Source organism: Apteryx mantelli, chromosome Z (genome assembly GCF_036417845.1).
Source record: "Apteryx mantelli isolate bAptMan1 chromosome Z, bAptMan1.hap1, whole genome shotgun sequence".
NCBI lineage: Eukaryota > Metazoa > Chordata > Aves > Apterygiformes > Apterygidae > Apteryx > Apteryx mantelli.
In genome coordinates, this window is record NC_090020.1 from 42,212,340 (window position 1) to 42,227,532 (window position 15,193).

General features: G+C 42.2%; 1 protein-coding gene across 6 annotated transcripts in view; it reads right to left on the reverse strand.

Moving 5' to 3' along the window:
- DMXL1 (Dmx like 1) overlaps positions 1-1,155 on the reverse strand; it is an 85,551-nt gene extending 84,396 nt beyond the window's left edge. For all 6 annotated transcript variants that reach the window (XM_067315823.1, XM_067315826.1, XM_067315821.1 and 3 more), the window contains exon 1: positions 997-1,155. In XM_067315823.1, the coding sequence (XP_067171924.1) occupies positions 997-1,083 (87 nt within the window). In that variant the 5' untranslated portion in view covers positions 1,084-1,155. The remainder of the gene's footprint in view (positions 1-996) is intronic.
- Positions 1,156-15,193: the final 14,038 nt, after the last annotated feature.

The following is a 15,193-nucleotide window of genomic DNA, read 5'->3' on the forward strand; positions in this document are numbered from 1 at the left end:
CATTACTGTTTATCATTCTCCTATCAAAAACTGCATTATGCTGTAAGCAGTAATTAGAGCTGGCCAGAAGAAGTAAGGTTAAAAATACTTAAATGCGGTGCACTAAGAGACTTAGCTTAGTTTTATTTCATTCCTCTTCAGCCTAAAAAGGAAGGCTAAACCGGCATATTTTCAAGGGAGAGTGGGAAGGAAAACACAACAACAATCTACTTAACAAAAGCGAAAGGGAGAAAAGTAAATGCTTAAAAAAAAAAAAAAAAGCTTTTGTCTATATTAAGTGCTGCAAGTGTTTATTTTCACTAGAATTATAAACGCTGATAAGGAGCTCAAAGACGGTTTTAAAACCTTAACGTTGGGCCACAGCATTACAAGATCTTCTTCAACTAAGACCGGTAAGTATTTTAATTATATACCTAACTGAAAGCAAGTGCTAAAATTCCTTTGCACAGAAAGTCGCACGTAGAAGCTGATGTTTATGTAATCCTTCACATGCGTTCCCAAAGCCACCATATTCCCGCATCAGCGAACCTCTGGACGAACACATGTGTGGCCCTACCTTTGCCAAGCAGCATAATAAAGCCACATCCATTTTATTTTTTGCCCAATTAAAAGCACACCCCGCCCACCCCACACGCCGCTCGCATCACAGGGCTCCGCAGTCACCGTCGCTACGGGAAAGTTTCGCGGGCCCCCGAGCAGGTGTACCGCAGGCCTCCGCCGAGGGCCCCAACGGCGGGACGGCGCCGCCCGCCCCCGCGGGCTCCGCCGTTAAGGGCCGATAACGCTCTCGGGGACCGGCCACCCCGCCCGGCAGGGTCACGCGCCAGCGGAGCGCCGCCGCCGCCGCGCCTGACGCAGCCGGTTTCGGCGCCGGCTCCGCAGCGAGCGCAGGCCGCGGGAGCGCGGCGAGGCCCGTTCCGGCCCGTTCCGGCGCGGCGGGCGGCGGCGGGCACGCGGTGCCGGCCCCGCGGGGAGGCGCGGCGCGGCGCGACTCACCGTGAAGGGCTGATCGCGGAGGCTCCCCACGGAGAAGCAGTTGTCGCCGGGGTTCACGGCCCCCGTCAACACCTGGTGCAGGTTCATGGCGACACGCAGGCGCCGGCCGCTACCGGCCCCCGGCCGCCGAGCCGCTCGAGCGTCCCTCGTCCCGAGGACGGCGCAGGGGAAGGCGGCGACGGCGGCACATACCGGGGGCGGGGCCGCGCCGGCCGGCCGGCCGGCCGGGGCGGGGCGGGGCGGGCGCGGCCGGGGGGCGGCGCGGAGCCGCAGCGCCCCCTGCCGCCGGCCCGCGCCGCCGGCCGCGCTCGCGGAGCCGCTGCGCGGCACCAAACCTCGCGAGAGCGCGCCCTGGTGACGTCCTCGGCCGCCCGAGGCGTGAGCCCTCGTGCCTCCACTTCCCCTCCGTCACCGGGCAGGCTCTGGCCGCGGCGCATGCGCGCTAGCACGCCGGGAGCCACACCAAGAGAGGGGGGAAGAGGGGCGAGGGCCTGTCTGCGCATGTGCGGCGGGCGGGGCTGCGGGGGCCCGCCCGCGGGAGGCGGTGCCCCTGGCGGCGGGGAGGGGAGGGGAGGGGAGGGGAGGGGAGGGGCGGCCCGGGCGGCCCAGCCGGCCCTCGGCGCCGGCCGTTGGGGCCCGGGGGCCCGTTGGGACATGTTGGGGCCCAGAGCGCCGCGGCGGTAAGGGCAGGCCGAGAGCAGGGGCGAAACCTCTGAGCCGCGTTTCGGGGTGGCTGGCTGGGGCAGACGTGCTGTCCTCTGAGGGAAGGGGCCCCGTCCGAGGGGGGCGAGGGCTAGTGCTGCTGCTGCGTCACCGGGAGAGAAAGTGCGTGTCCCTCCCTCTGCAGCTAGGACAAAGCGTTTCGGATGCTTTCCGCATTGCACAGCGGCCCGGCCTGCGGCCCGCTCAGCGGCTCTTGCCAAAACTTCCCCCGCTATGGGCCTGTGAAGGTCCTGCCACACTCTAGGGGCCTTTTGTGGTGATTTTTTTTTTTTTTAGGATACATTTAAGAAACTCATTTTTTAAAATCAGTGTATGAGGTCGATGTGTGGTAACAGCAGAGAAGTATAAAAATCAAAACCTCACTCCCTGTAAAAAAAAAGCAAAATACATTAATATTTTCTCTCTTTTACCTATCAAATGACCAAACTGAGCAGGGTAGGCTGCCTTCATAATGAATATTTCCAATAATGTTGTTGGTAACTTAGCAGTGCTGCCCTTCCCTATCTTCCTGTTGAGTTGAAAACGCAGGGTTCACATTTTTTCCCTTGGCTTCTCAAACTGGTAACATCCAGTCATAGCTTCAAGTCATGCTATGGCTTACATGCTCTTGGTTTCTGGCAGCAAAGCAGAGGCCTTAGTCTTTGCCTGGTTAGTACTAGTAATTTTCCAATGCTTCTATAACGTACAAATGAATACACAAAAAAACAAACCCTGAAGTACTCATAAATTATTTGTGATCACTAGGACACACTGGATAATGGTTGCTGAATAAATGAATTTAATTTTCATATTAAGATAGCTGCTCCTTTGGCCTGGTGGCAAGGCAGTAGATTTGGCTAATGACCTATTTCTCCCTCCAGATGGGGGAGAAAAGGAGATGGACTCAGAGTGAGTCAAATCTGCTGCTCCGTGGCCCTCCTTACTGGAGCTTACAAAGGAGTTTATAGCCCCAGATACTAGCCCATTTCACTTCACAGGCTGAGGGCAACAACTGCAACCTTTCTGCAGGGTGTTACAAAGGGAAGCGTTCTGGCTATGGGATAGCTGGTTGGTTGAGGCTTAGGAAACTCGGAAGACGTTTTCCTGGGAGTCCAGATTAGCTGCAGGTAACCAGGTTTTTCAGCATCTTTGTAACATCAGAAAAAAATGGAAGCCCTCTGGGATAGGCATTGCTTTACAGAACAGGGCTTAAGAACTGGAGAATTTAAGAACAGGGTTAGTGAAAGGTTCTAGCCAGTTAGGGCCAATGTGATGATAACCTCGAGTCTGACCCTGAGCTAGGAGAGTGACAGGCGGTGGGACTTGCACATTAGGATGGCATGAAGATCTTCAGCTCTGTCAAATCAGGTGTCTAACCATTTGAGCAACTCTTCCCCTCTAAATGGACTGAAAGATTGAAGTATCTCCAAACTATGGGAAAGCATGGGCATCCTCTATGCTACACTGAAAGCAGTTCATGTCTGGTTATTTCTTAGCATTGTTTTTCTGTAACTAGTTTTTAGTATTTTATCAATTTCTCATAGAAACTATAGCATTACTTGTGCTTTTTCCTCATAAATTACAGCTCCTATACCAATTTCCATTCTTATGTTTACATTAACCCAGTAGGGAATATTAGAGCCTCATTCTGTCCACCAGCTCTTCCAAGAAGTATTTATTGTGCACCAGGGAGGTGCTGTTTTTTTCTGTGTCTCGGTGAGAAAGAATGCCCATTTGAATTTTTAAGTATAATGTGATGTTTAATTAGAATATTCAAACGTAGGAGCAGAATAAAAGATTGGCATTAAATCTTGTGTCCCTTCTGATGCTGGGAACCCTGAGGTGATACAGCAAAGGACAGAACTCTAAGTCAGGACGTGCCACACTGCACAAATCCTGCCCTTGGAGAAGCTCCCCAGCATTTTGGTCTGTAGAGCTCTTACAGGATTTTCTTAGACGAAAACAATTCTATTCATCATTCCTACTATCAAGAAGAAGGAGGTCTACATGAGAACATGCTGCTTCACTTTCTGATAGAGACACAAGACACAAGTGATATAATTGCCGGTACCAGGCGAGAGCTGCCTACAGGCTTCTCTGTTAGGATTAGCCAGATAAGTTTATCTTGTGGCCAAGGGATATGTGCGGCACAGCACAGACCTGTGCGTCCTCAGGTCAACTGTTATTTGGATCACTAAGTCCTCAATGTATAGTAGTCTTCCGGTTAGGATCACTAGAATAATATAAAATCCATATCATTTCATAATGTGTAGACATTGCTTTGTATATTGCATCCCACAATATTTATAAGATGGTGCTTCATATTTATGTACAACAATGCCTTCTCTCCTTGTGTTACTTTTCCAGTTCTAATGCAAACAAGGTCAACTCATACCCTTTTTGGCATGGGTTTCAAATATTATTTTAGTAATTACAAGCCTTGCATCCTTTGAAAAGCAGACTGAAAAGCATCTTACTATACTAGTGGCTCCTGCAATAATTCCAAGCAAATGAAAGAAAGAGTTCTCTGATTTTCTAAGGCCTTCTGAACTGAGAAAAATCTATCAGATTTTTCTCTGCATGTACATAGACAGACATTCCTTCAAAGAGTCATGCTTCTCTTGTGCTGGATATAAACTGCTATCACCCTAATCACTTCTGTTTTGGAAAGGATCAAAAAGCTTATCAAATTATCATCACAGAATCATATCAAAGTGATCTTATACTTGCCAGGAGTGATTTGATTACAGCTGTATAATCTAATAAAGCAGTCTCAGTGGACTTTTAAGTTCACAAAAATTATTTTCATTGGTTCTGAGCAAGAAAGTGAATTATAAATGAACCCAGTAAGAGGCCTCTATTTGTCATTTTCCACATTGCCATCTACTTCTGGTCCCAGCCTGTGAGCCATTCCATCTGTATCTGTGGCCAGCCTTCCTTAGGCACTTCTTTTGAACAGGACTGTTTCAGAGTACTCTGGACAGAAAAGGTCAGAAATCCTGCAGAGTCACTTTGGTTCTTTGAACCTTATTCACTCCACAGTATGATTTGCAGTATGACAAGTTATGGGGTAACAGTGGAAAGCAATCCCAGTGCCTAGTCTAAGGAAGGTGAAGAATTTATGAAGTGAAATTTAGGACACCAAGTCAAAGAAAGAAAGCAATAGAGTTTTACTGATAACTGCTTTTTAATTTACATCTAATTACAACGCCGTATGATATATTTACAACTGACACACTCTACCATGCTGATATGGTACAAAAATTGGGAACTTCTCATTTCCTTCCTATTTAGATTTGTGACTATTCAGATTAATATGTTTAGTTTACTTCATAACAGAAAGGACATTTCCTTTTGTCCTGTATTCGGTGGATAGAGTGAGAGCCTATCTAATGGCATGCCAGGCACATACATGGCCTGGCTCCCATCCCCACTTTGATGGGTACTGCCTGCCCCTTCCCACCTGCCAGTGTCACCAGGCAGCTGTAGTGCAGGAGCTCTCACCGCATCCAGCTGCTTCCTGTACCTGCTGCTACAAACCTTCAACTTCTCATCTGGGAGAGAAGCAAAGGAGCTACCACAACTGGGACTTGGGCACATGTCCTATTGGTGCCCCTTTTTGCCTCTCTTGCAACATCTCTGAATTGAGCTACTGGTATAATATTTATTTTACATTTTATTATAATCACAAAGTGAATGCATTGTTGGACACTGACAAATTTCAACTCTGGCCAGGCCAGTTTGGCACTACAGGCCTTAAAAGAATGCTTCAACTATTTAAATACAATTAAAAATGTGTATCTACCTTGTCTCCTTGACAAAATCACACAGGCTGGTTTTGCTCAGACTTTTAAAACTTGATAGTTGTTGGAAGGTAAAAAAATCTCAAAAAGTTAATGATCATCACAAAAAGATTTTAGAAACAAGAAAATTTCCCTGTGCACTTGTTCATTTTGTGTATTTTTTTCACTCTTTTGAGTAAACAGTTTTTCTAAAAAACCCTTTGTTTCTCCTTTCTCTCAGAAGCTTCTAAAAACATGAAAAGGCATTAAATTTGCCCTACAGGGTTACAAAATACTACTACATTGTTCCCCTCCCCCCGCCCCACAACATCAGTACATCTTCTGTTCTCTCCTAGGAGCTCTCAGGAGCTGTAATTCTTTTCAGAAAAGAAGCTGTCAATTCCTGTCATTCACAATTACTACTGAACATGCTCACTTCAGTTCTCACCTTTTCCTTTTAAAGGTGCAGTATATTCTCAATATCAGAACAGCAGAAGAGAGGAAAGATTACCACTTCCTAATATTTAAAGATACTGTGGCTGTGGCTGTTCTTAATGGCTGTCAGTTGCAGCATTTGTGCATGTATAGAAGGGCTTGGAAGTGAATCATATACTGCTTTGGGGATTACTGACCAAAGCATTAACATTTCAATAACAATCAGACCTTTGAATGCTCCAAAAAGCAGTACCAAGTATATACGTGCACTTTTTGCATTAGTACATCTTGCTAGTACTTCACTAATAATGTCTCAGAAAAGTCCAAATGAGAATTTTAAATCATACTCTCACATGTCTCTTCTAAAATCAAAATTGCACTTCTACAAAGCAAGTCCATGATTAACAATATTCTTCAGGATAGTAAAGTAGGAAATTAATATATGTTTGTAAACTATTTTACTTGCACATGTCAGTGCCATATTTTGTGTTCTTTCTGTACAATAAACATCCATGAGTCATTCATTAACAGTGCTAAAATCACTTATGTCAGTGATACACAGGCAGCTTTGAAAGAACCTGGCATTTTAAGTGGTACGCTTAGAGCTTGTCAACAGTACTAGTAAATGTTGTTTTCTTCCCTGCTATCTTAATAATCATCTACAGGCTGGTAGCATTATTTTTTTTTCTCTGAAATAATCTATTATATGCAATTCATTATATTATTACTTACTGTAATAATGCACTATAGCCAGGAACAAAAGTTCCACCTCATATACTCTTTGACTTCGTCTGTCTTTGTTGCCCTTGATTCTTCTACAGGATTTCTTTGGGTTGTGGATGCCTGAGGCAAAATTCTGACCTTAGTGAGGTCAAAAGCAAAAGCCTTATTGATCTCCCTAAGATCTGGATTTCACCCTCCACTCCCACGGTGGAAATGACTTGAAGGAGTCCTTGATTCTGTTCTTGAGCTTTTATGACTTTTAGTGATGTAGAAAGAATCAAAATACAGCCTGGCATCTTAGGAAACATAACATTCATAAGTATATAAACATTGGCATTTAGTAGTATAGTCCTAAACAGTCAACCATGGTGAAACATTTCTTTGAGAAAAGCTTACTTTGTTAATTTTTTCAGTACCCTGTGTTTTATATCTGTAGCCTACAGGTTACAGTGATACCTGCTTCTTTTTTCATGTTGTTTTAACTTGGTGGAAGACATTTTGTAACAGTTCATGTTGTTATGACATCTCTTAGTATTTATAGTGCAGTATCTTCTCTTTTACATTAGTTGTCTGATATAACCCTTTCCTTGGTGGAGGAGATAAATGCTGGCCGCTATTGTTTTTTAGAAGATATTAGAAATTACGTTTTGATTTATTCAATGCATCTTTTATTTGGATTTTGGTGATGCTTCCATTTTACAAGGTTAGAATATCTTCAGGAGTTGTTTCCAAAGTAAAAGCCAACCATTATTAGATTCTTCAGGCTTACAAATTAAAAGTTAACCATTAACAACCTTTTAACATTTCCATTCACATTTGGAGTTTTACATTCATTTCATAGACTGAGATTCAAGCTACTTTTGAAGAAAATCACTTGCATAAGGGCTGCTGGATAATACATTAACTGTTATTTCCCTGGATGTTTATAAGGTATCTTCTGACCACTAATAATTTAGAAAATGGAAATTAGAGCTTTTTTCTTTGTGTTCATTCCTGCTGCCTGTATCAGTGAGCTCAGTCTGTGCTTACCGGTTCATCTAGACCCAAGGGACTTGGTGGAAACTCTCGACCAGGCCATTTGCTCCTCTTACGTCTGCTCACTATTCCTTTATCCCTGAGCTCCGGACAGTGGTGGTTGAAAGCATAATTTGGAAAGCTCAGGTCTTGTCCCCTGTCTGAATGGGCCGTAGAGCTAGTGTGTGTTTGGCTCCACACTAGGTGCACGGGGCCTTCTTGTAAGGAAGCAGCAGGGCCTTCCCGAGGAGGGCACAGGTCCACAGCCCCTGAATGAGGAGAGCAGAGCAGGGCCAGGGATGGTGACCATAAGCAGCTGATGAGCCTGTGGGCACCACACCAGCCCCAGCACCAAGGTGGGTCTGATGTCAGGCCAAGGAGCCAAGTTGGTGGGTCTGGGTCAGCAAGGTACATGGCTGGGAGCAAGCATGTCTGTGGCGCAGGTCAAGCCGGGGGTGCAGGAGGGCCTGGGCTCAAGCACAGCTGCTGAATGAAGGCCAGGAAACCCCAGCGAGGCTTCTCAGCTCTTCCCCTAGCTCCTTCCCAGCAGGCTGCTCCAAGGGCACGGGGCTGTGCTGCAGCAGAGCTATTAAGAGTCAGGTGAGCTGCCTGTGTGTGGAGCAGCTCTACAAAATCTTTGCCAAAGGAGTGACCTCGCGCCGCCCCTGCTGGCATGTCGAAGCTGCAGTGTGTAGTCAGAGTGACCCACGAGGCATACAGGAGCCCAGTCTCTTTGCAAATGCCAAACAGAGGCAATTTCCAAATGCATCAGTCAATTTTCAAATTTCATCCATTGGTATGTCAGTGTACATGTACACACAGGGTACCTTATATGTCGTGCTGCAAGAATCAGTATCTTGGCAAGGACTGAGCGAGGCTTTCTCTGCCAATATGAAGATACTTGTTGTAGCAGGCCCATTCTTTGCACAGAGTTGGGAGACTCCATCTGTCCTTCAAGTTCCTCAGATCATTCACCTGCTGGCATTGAACTCTGATTGGACTGGTCACATATAGTGTGTTATTTGAAATTTATGTGAAAGACAATTAAAATATGTATTACACGGTACTATTTACCAGAATGCACTTTTTTTATGTAAACCCTAAGTTACTCAGGAAGTTATTCTTTTCTCAGAAGTTTTGTAGATTTCAGGCTGAATATAAAAATAACAAATACATTAACTTTTTTGTTTACCGTGAAAGGTAAATGTTAAATGATAGGTAAATATACAGATGTGCCCACATTCACAAAATGAATATTCTACTCATTCTACATGACTATTCTAAAGAGGAATATTCTACTGTTTATTTTGAAGCTTCTTACATGTTTTCCATATCATATTAAAAATGGTCACACTCCTTATATTTGTCCCTGACAAACTTCTTTGAGGTATAATGCATTTACTTTACTGTTCCTTTCATATCTATAGCAAGTATTTGGATGTATATGTTTCCAGATTTGATATCAGTATATCTCTACAAATCCATCACATACAAATATTTATATACAGGCCTTTAGAATTTGCTTAGGATGCTCAAAGGCTAGCTTGGAAAATCAAAAGTGATGTTATGTTCTTTTTTCAAACTTTTATCTCTTTAAAGAGCTTTATAGTTAGGTTTTAACCTCATGGGAGGGAGGTATGAGCTTATGACAGAGTAATGATTATTACTCATTACCTATACAAAGATTTAAGCAGACAGGCAGTTGAGTATTGGGAATGAGAAATACAAGATGGGTCTGTCTTTTATTCTCTACTGTTACAGTGTAACTCACATGTAAACCATTTCCCCCTCAGAAAACCACCCCCTCTTCTCTCATAGCCACTTCACGAGGTAGTCTTCCTTTTTGTTCTTTTGCCAGTTTTAATGGTCTACAGTGAAAGCTTGGCAGTTGTTTAATTGTTTTTCTGCTTGCTACAACTCAATAGCGGAGCCATGTTCTTCTGTTTAAGCGTTCACGTACACATATACAGGCAACCCTGACCAGTGAGGCACACTTCTTTTATTAATGTGACTATTATCTTCTCTCTGTTCTGCTTTTTGCCCCCCCAAAATGGAGAAAACAAAGCAAGAGCAGTCAAATCAGGGAGAGCTGATTTGTTGTTATTGCAAATTGCTTCCACTATTTGGTGGCATACAAACCCTGCATATACATAGCTTTCTAGATACATAAAAAGCAAAGGAGATCAGAGCAATAAGAGAATAAAATTCCTGCCTGTTGGTAGATCCACAGTTGGCTGTTGTATGCTGAGTAGAAAATGGCGTTGTAATTAATGATTTTCTGTGGAACTAACCACACTTGCAATGCTTGAAGGGAGCTATTAAAGTTGCCATCCTTCTCATCACTTGATTGCCTGTATGTGATCTGTGTTTCTTTAACTGGTAATAAAGTATTTACGTTTTTCTAGGAGAGAATGGAAATGAAACCTCCTCCATTTTATACATTACAAATTGTAAGATTTTTTGTTTAACACAATTGCTGTCAGGATCTAAAATTCACTCATGCGTATTTTAAGGCACATTAAAAGGTGGTGGGTTGCCCCTCGGTATGAGACGTCCTCTGTTGCGCAGCTGAAGAAATAAACTCTTCAACTGGATAAAAAGAAAGAGCACCCAGTTTCCTCGTTGTAATGTTGCTGTGACTGTAAATCGGCACTCTGTTGTACGAAGACCAAGACTTTCCTGAAACAGCATGTGGTTTTGTGATGTAAACTGTTTAATCTGCCCAAGAGCAGTAATGCTTTCTCGTGACTTTTTCTCCGCCACATACTGCACCCTCCACCTCAACAGACTGATTTTATTCACTGCTGAGTCGCCATTTACCACTTTGCTATTGCCTGCAATAGTTTTAATTCCTGTCCGAGCAACTGAACCAGGAGCTTTTTAAAGCATTTAGACCTTAATCCTGTCATATTCAATGAATGCCCAGTGAAAGTTAAGGGTGCTCAGCACCCCGAAGAGCTGGAATGAAAGTCTGATTGCAGAAACTGTGTGAAATGGAGCAGCTTTAAGAAATTACATTTATCTTTCCATCTACAGCTTGATTCTTCCTGTAGCGTAACATTATTTGTTATTACATGAATTTTAATGTTTCATTATGTAGATGCGTCAGGAAAAATTTTTGCTATTTAAAACTTAATCGCACAGCAGATAGTTGGCAGGGACAACTTCAGCATTTCTACCTCTATCCTAGTCCACATTAGCAGGTAAAATTGCAGAAGTCTGTTTAAAGGTAATGCATAGAGAGTAATTATGGCAGAGAATTATCTTAGTGTTTTGAAAAGATAAAGGGCTGTTCAATGTTGCAGATGAGTGCCCATCGCTAGCAGTCTGGAGGAGTAAACAGCAGCAATACTGAAAGGGGAGAAAAGCATCCTGTTACCGGCACTGGGGCAGGTGTGAGAGGCTGCCCAGCTGGGGCAGCTGCCCAGTGGGGCAGAATGTAAGGGGATGATGGAGGTGCAGGTTTTGCTGGTGTATATAATAGGTGGTGTGTCAGAAGGAAGTTGGCAATGTTTTATCAGCCTAGGGCTTGGTTACTGCTGTAGGTTATTTGTATTGCAATGGTTCCTGGAGGACCCAACCAGGAAACAGGGAAATACCATGCAAGGCAGAGTGTGGATAAAACTTGGAACAACACAGTATTGTTTTACTACCCCCACAGAGCCAAGTAACAGGGTATTTTCAGTGTATGCGTGAGCAGAATGGGGCCAGGGTTTATCAGAAACATACACTCGAGAAAGAACCAAATCTAAGGGAAAGTGACAGGGAAATGAAATAATAATCTTCAAGAAGTTGGTATCCTACTCTGTTTTGATATACCAAATCACTTGGTATATGCAGACTCAGATCCAGGCAAGGCTGTTTCAGTCTTATCTTCTTTTCTTCTGCAGTAGATGTATTTTTCCATAAGCAATTTACTCTGTCAGGTTTTCAGGCAATGATTTAAAAACACAAAATCAGCTTGAATGACGCAGACATTAAAATGCCAATAGGGCTACAGTACAAATATAAACAGTTGTCCAAACCTTTATTCACACAATGCGTTTAGATCACATGTAAAAACATTGTAACTGGTTGGGGTAGAATATCAGCTGCAGTGCAGAGATGCCCTTAACTGCATTTTGGAAGAACAAGTCATTCTTTCTACTTCCATTCCAGTGACTTATCCTGTATGTTAACTGCTGAGTCTCCCCTGCAAAGGCCACTGTGATTCAGATCCCAAAGTGTAATGCTTTATTAACAGGGTGTCTCTAAGGAATTCTTCTTTGAACTTACTATTAACTATACTATCTCTATTTTTCCAGAGGGACTTTGCAAAGAAAGTGGTAGCAAATACAGCCACAAGTCAAAAAAGAAGCATGATATGCATTTTGTGTTTGCTTTTACAGAGTATTTTTTTCTTAGCTAAAAATAGGAAGACTCACCCTCCCTCCAGAAGGAGAGAGGAAGATTGTTAGTAATCAGGTATAATCTATAATTAGGTTCTGTGTTTAAACATGTCAGTCCAGAGAGGAAAAGAACTAAAAAAATCCAGTACTCAAAAGGCTAAACCTGGCAGTTCAGTCTTGGAAATCCTTTCCTGCTGTTGGCTTACTTATCAAATTAAATAGTCAAACTTATGTTTTTAGGAGTCTGGCTGTATGTATGTGCGCATTTGTGTGGATATGTGTGTTTTTGTATGCGAGACAGAGAGACACTATGAATCATCCTGAACGCATGCTACTTGGCATGTTTTTCAGAATGCATAACAATCAGCAATGATTACTTAAAATATGACAAGATATGAATCTTTAATGATTTCATTGCCAGATGATTCAACCAAAAGCTCATCATGTCCTGGTTTACAAGGCTTTTAAAATCCTAGAAACTTATAGTGTTTTCCAACTACATAAGCAGCACTGTCTAGTATAATGTGGATTTTTTCCTACATAAAGGGACTATAGTGTCTGGATTAACACAAAATAACTATTTGACAAATCAATATTTCATTATGTTGATGTGCTATGTAATAAACAACAGAAAAGATGAGACAATATATCAAAACCATTAAGATCACCAATTTGGTTTTGGTTATAGCTGGATGAAATTCTTGTGACAACTGCAATTTTCCATTGAATAGTTGATGCACATGTTATTAAGAATAACTGTCCTCAGGAAAATACCAGTAAAGTATTATATATTGGTTTTGGTATTGCTTACATAGTTTTACAACTGTCATCTTCAATAACGTAGAAACTGTAAGCAAAAGAAGATAAAAAGATGTAATTGGAGACAGAGCTAGAATTGCTTAACAAAGCAAGGCACCTATTTTATTAAAGGATACAGTTATTTCTGGAATATTAATTGAAGTGTTGAGATTTCATATTCTGTAACTCATATGTTAATTCTAAACTGGTTTTAGTTATGACAGCTTTGAATTTATGGGGTTCCAACTTATATACTATCACTTGATTATTTTTATATGGATACAATGCATAAAAAACATAAATGCATTTTAGGTTTTGGAAATAGTAATGGTTATAAACCCATTTTTCATAATAATATATTAAATTAAAAAAATGGAAGAAATTTAAAGCAAGACAAGTATTTTAAGAAGGACAAATGAACAGACTTGCTGCACAATTGTATGTTCTCCACTGGTCAGATGACAAAGGAAAATGGAAAACAAAGCACAATGTGAATCATGTACTAAATGTGTCAGTTCTTGACTTTATTAGTTTTGGAGAAATCTAATGAGAAAAATTTCTACAAGTAATTTTATTCTCTCCGAAGGCAAGTGATCTAAGCTTTGGTTAAGTGTGGATTTTGTTTACTGCTCAAAAGAAGGAACTGAGAGCCAGTCCAGGGAAGTTTCTGAACTCTGCTATATATTCAAAGCAGTAAATAAGAATGTGATCCTATTTTATGTAAATCAGATAAGTGACATCTGACATGGGATGTGAAGTTGATGGATAGTGATGCATATAAATATTAGTGAAATGCTGCACAAGGTGACATGCCCATAAACCAGCCAGAAGCTCGCTAGTGATCTCTAAAGTGCTATTTGCAGCCTTTCTGTTAAAAGGGTGTGTAAATTTTTGGCAATAGCCTGATTAGAAGGCTGTCACAAGTCACAGCAAGCAGGAATAAATTAACTAAGTAAAGAGAGAAGGCTGTCCCCCTCTGTAGCTTCTCTTCCATTAGCACTATTAAATGAAATATGTATGCTCTTGGCCAAGGATGGCTGAGACACTAAACTTACTCATAGGTGCCATTATTGAGGTATAAGTTCCTTTAAAAATACCCTTCAGTGCTTTGCTGACAGGCACCACTGTCACAGCAGCAGCAGCAGCAGCAGCAGCAGCATAAAACAATCTTTTGTGTCTATTCAGGCTTTTATGCCGCTCCGTTTGTTGCTATTTTGAACCTCCTTACAAATGGGCTTGTGGTCATGGGGCAAATCAAAAGGTGATGTATAAATTGATACAAACTAGATTATTTTACAATTAGCTGCTCTCCATAAAAACTGCCTACACTTCTCTACCTCTATATGAAGGTGCTTATTCAGTGTCGTGCACATGCAGAACCCCTAAAGGTGGTGTAAACTCATGTTCCCACTAATTTACTTCGCACTAACTAAAATTCTGTTGCACTCAAGTACACAAGCTGTGCGCAATTCAAGATAATCTGAAAATAATCCTTTTACAAGCTCCCTCTGAATTTGCCACCAGCATTCATATCAGCATGGACTTTTTTATGGAAAAGCTATTTTATTAATTTTTCAGCTGAGAAGGACATGCAAAATCGACATTTTACTCTCTATTTCCCTTTCTCTGTTTTACAACTTTAGGTGGCAGCACCATTATAAAGACCTTTGCTATACGTGACCACACACAATCACATGACAACAGCATCAGCATCAGAAGCAGCTCAAACTGGAAAATGCTGAAATGCACAGCTTTCCATACTGTTGTGCGGCCACAAGCACATTTATCTACAACGATTTTGTTGTTTGGCTGTTGAGTGGGTTTTATTTTAGCTTTGCATACGCTCATTGCTGTTGCTTTGGTGATTTTTTTTTCCATGCTGATATCACCTTAGCTGGCCTTGATCATGCAGGAGATTTATTCCTTCTGGCCTATTTTCTACTCTTCACTGAAGCACATGCTGATTTTTTTACTGATCTCAGTGGAAGAGCATTGAGCCAGCTTTTCAGATCATCTCACAGCAGTTCTCTTTACTGTGGGAGCCACAGAGTGTTGCAGCTGTGACTTTGAACTCCTCTGTGCTGCAGATCATAGTTGTTAGGGGAAATGATAGGGTCTGATTATTTATAGGTATCTTCGGTAAGGTGCTTCCAAATCCTCAAATAAAAGTCTGTATACATGCACACAATTAATACTGTGAAAAAAGTAACAGCTTTCTGTGCTTCTTTCTCCTTTGGGATTTTCTTTTTTCCATGAAACTTTCAGTGTTTACTTTCTGACAAGGGGAATATGGGGATGTTTCAGGCTTCTTAAAAAAGCAAACTGGTAGCTGGACCCTCAGTTCAAAATGTGGCT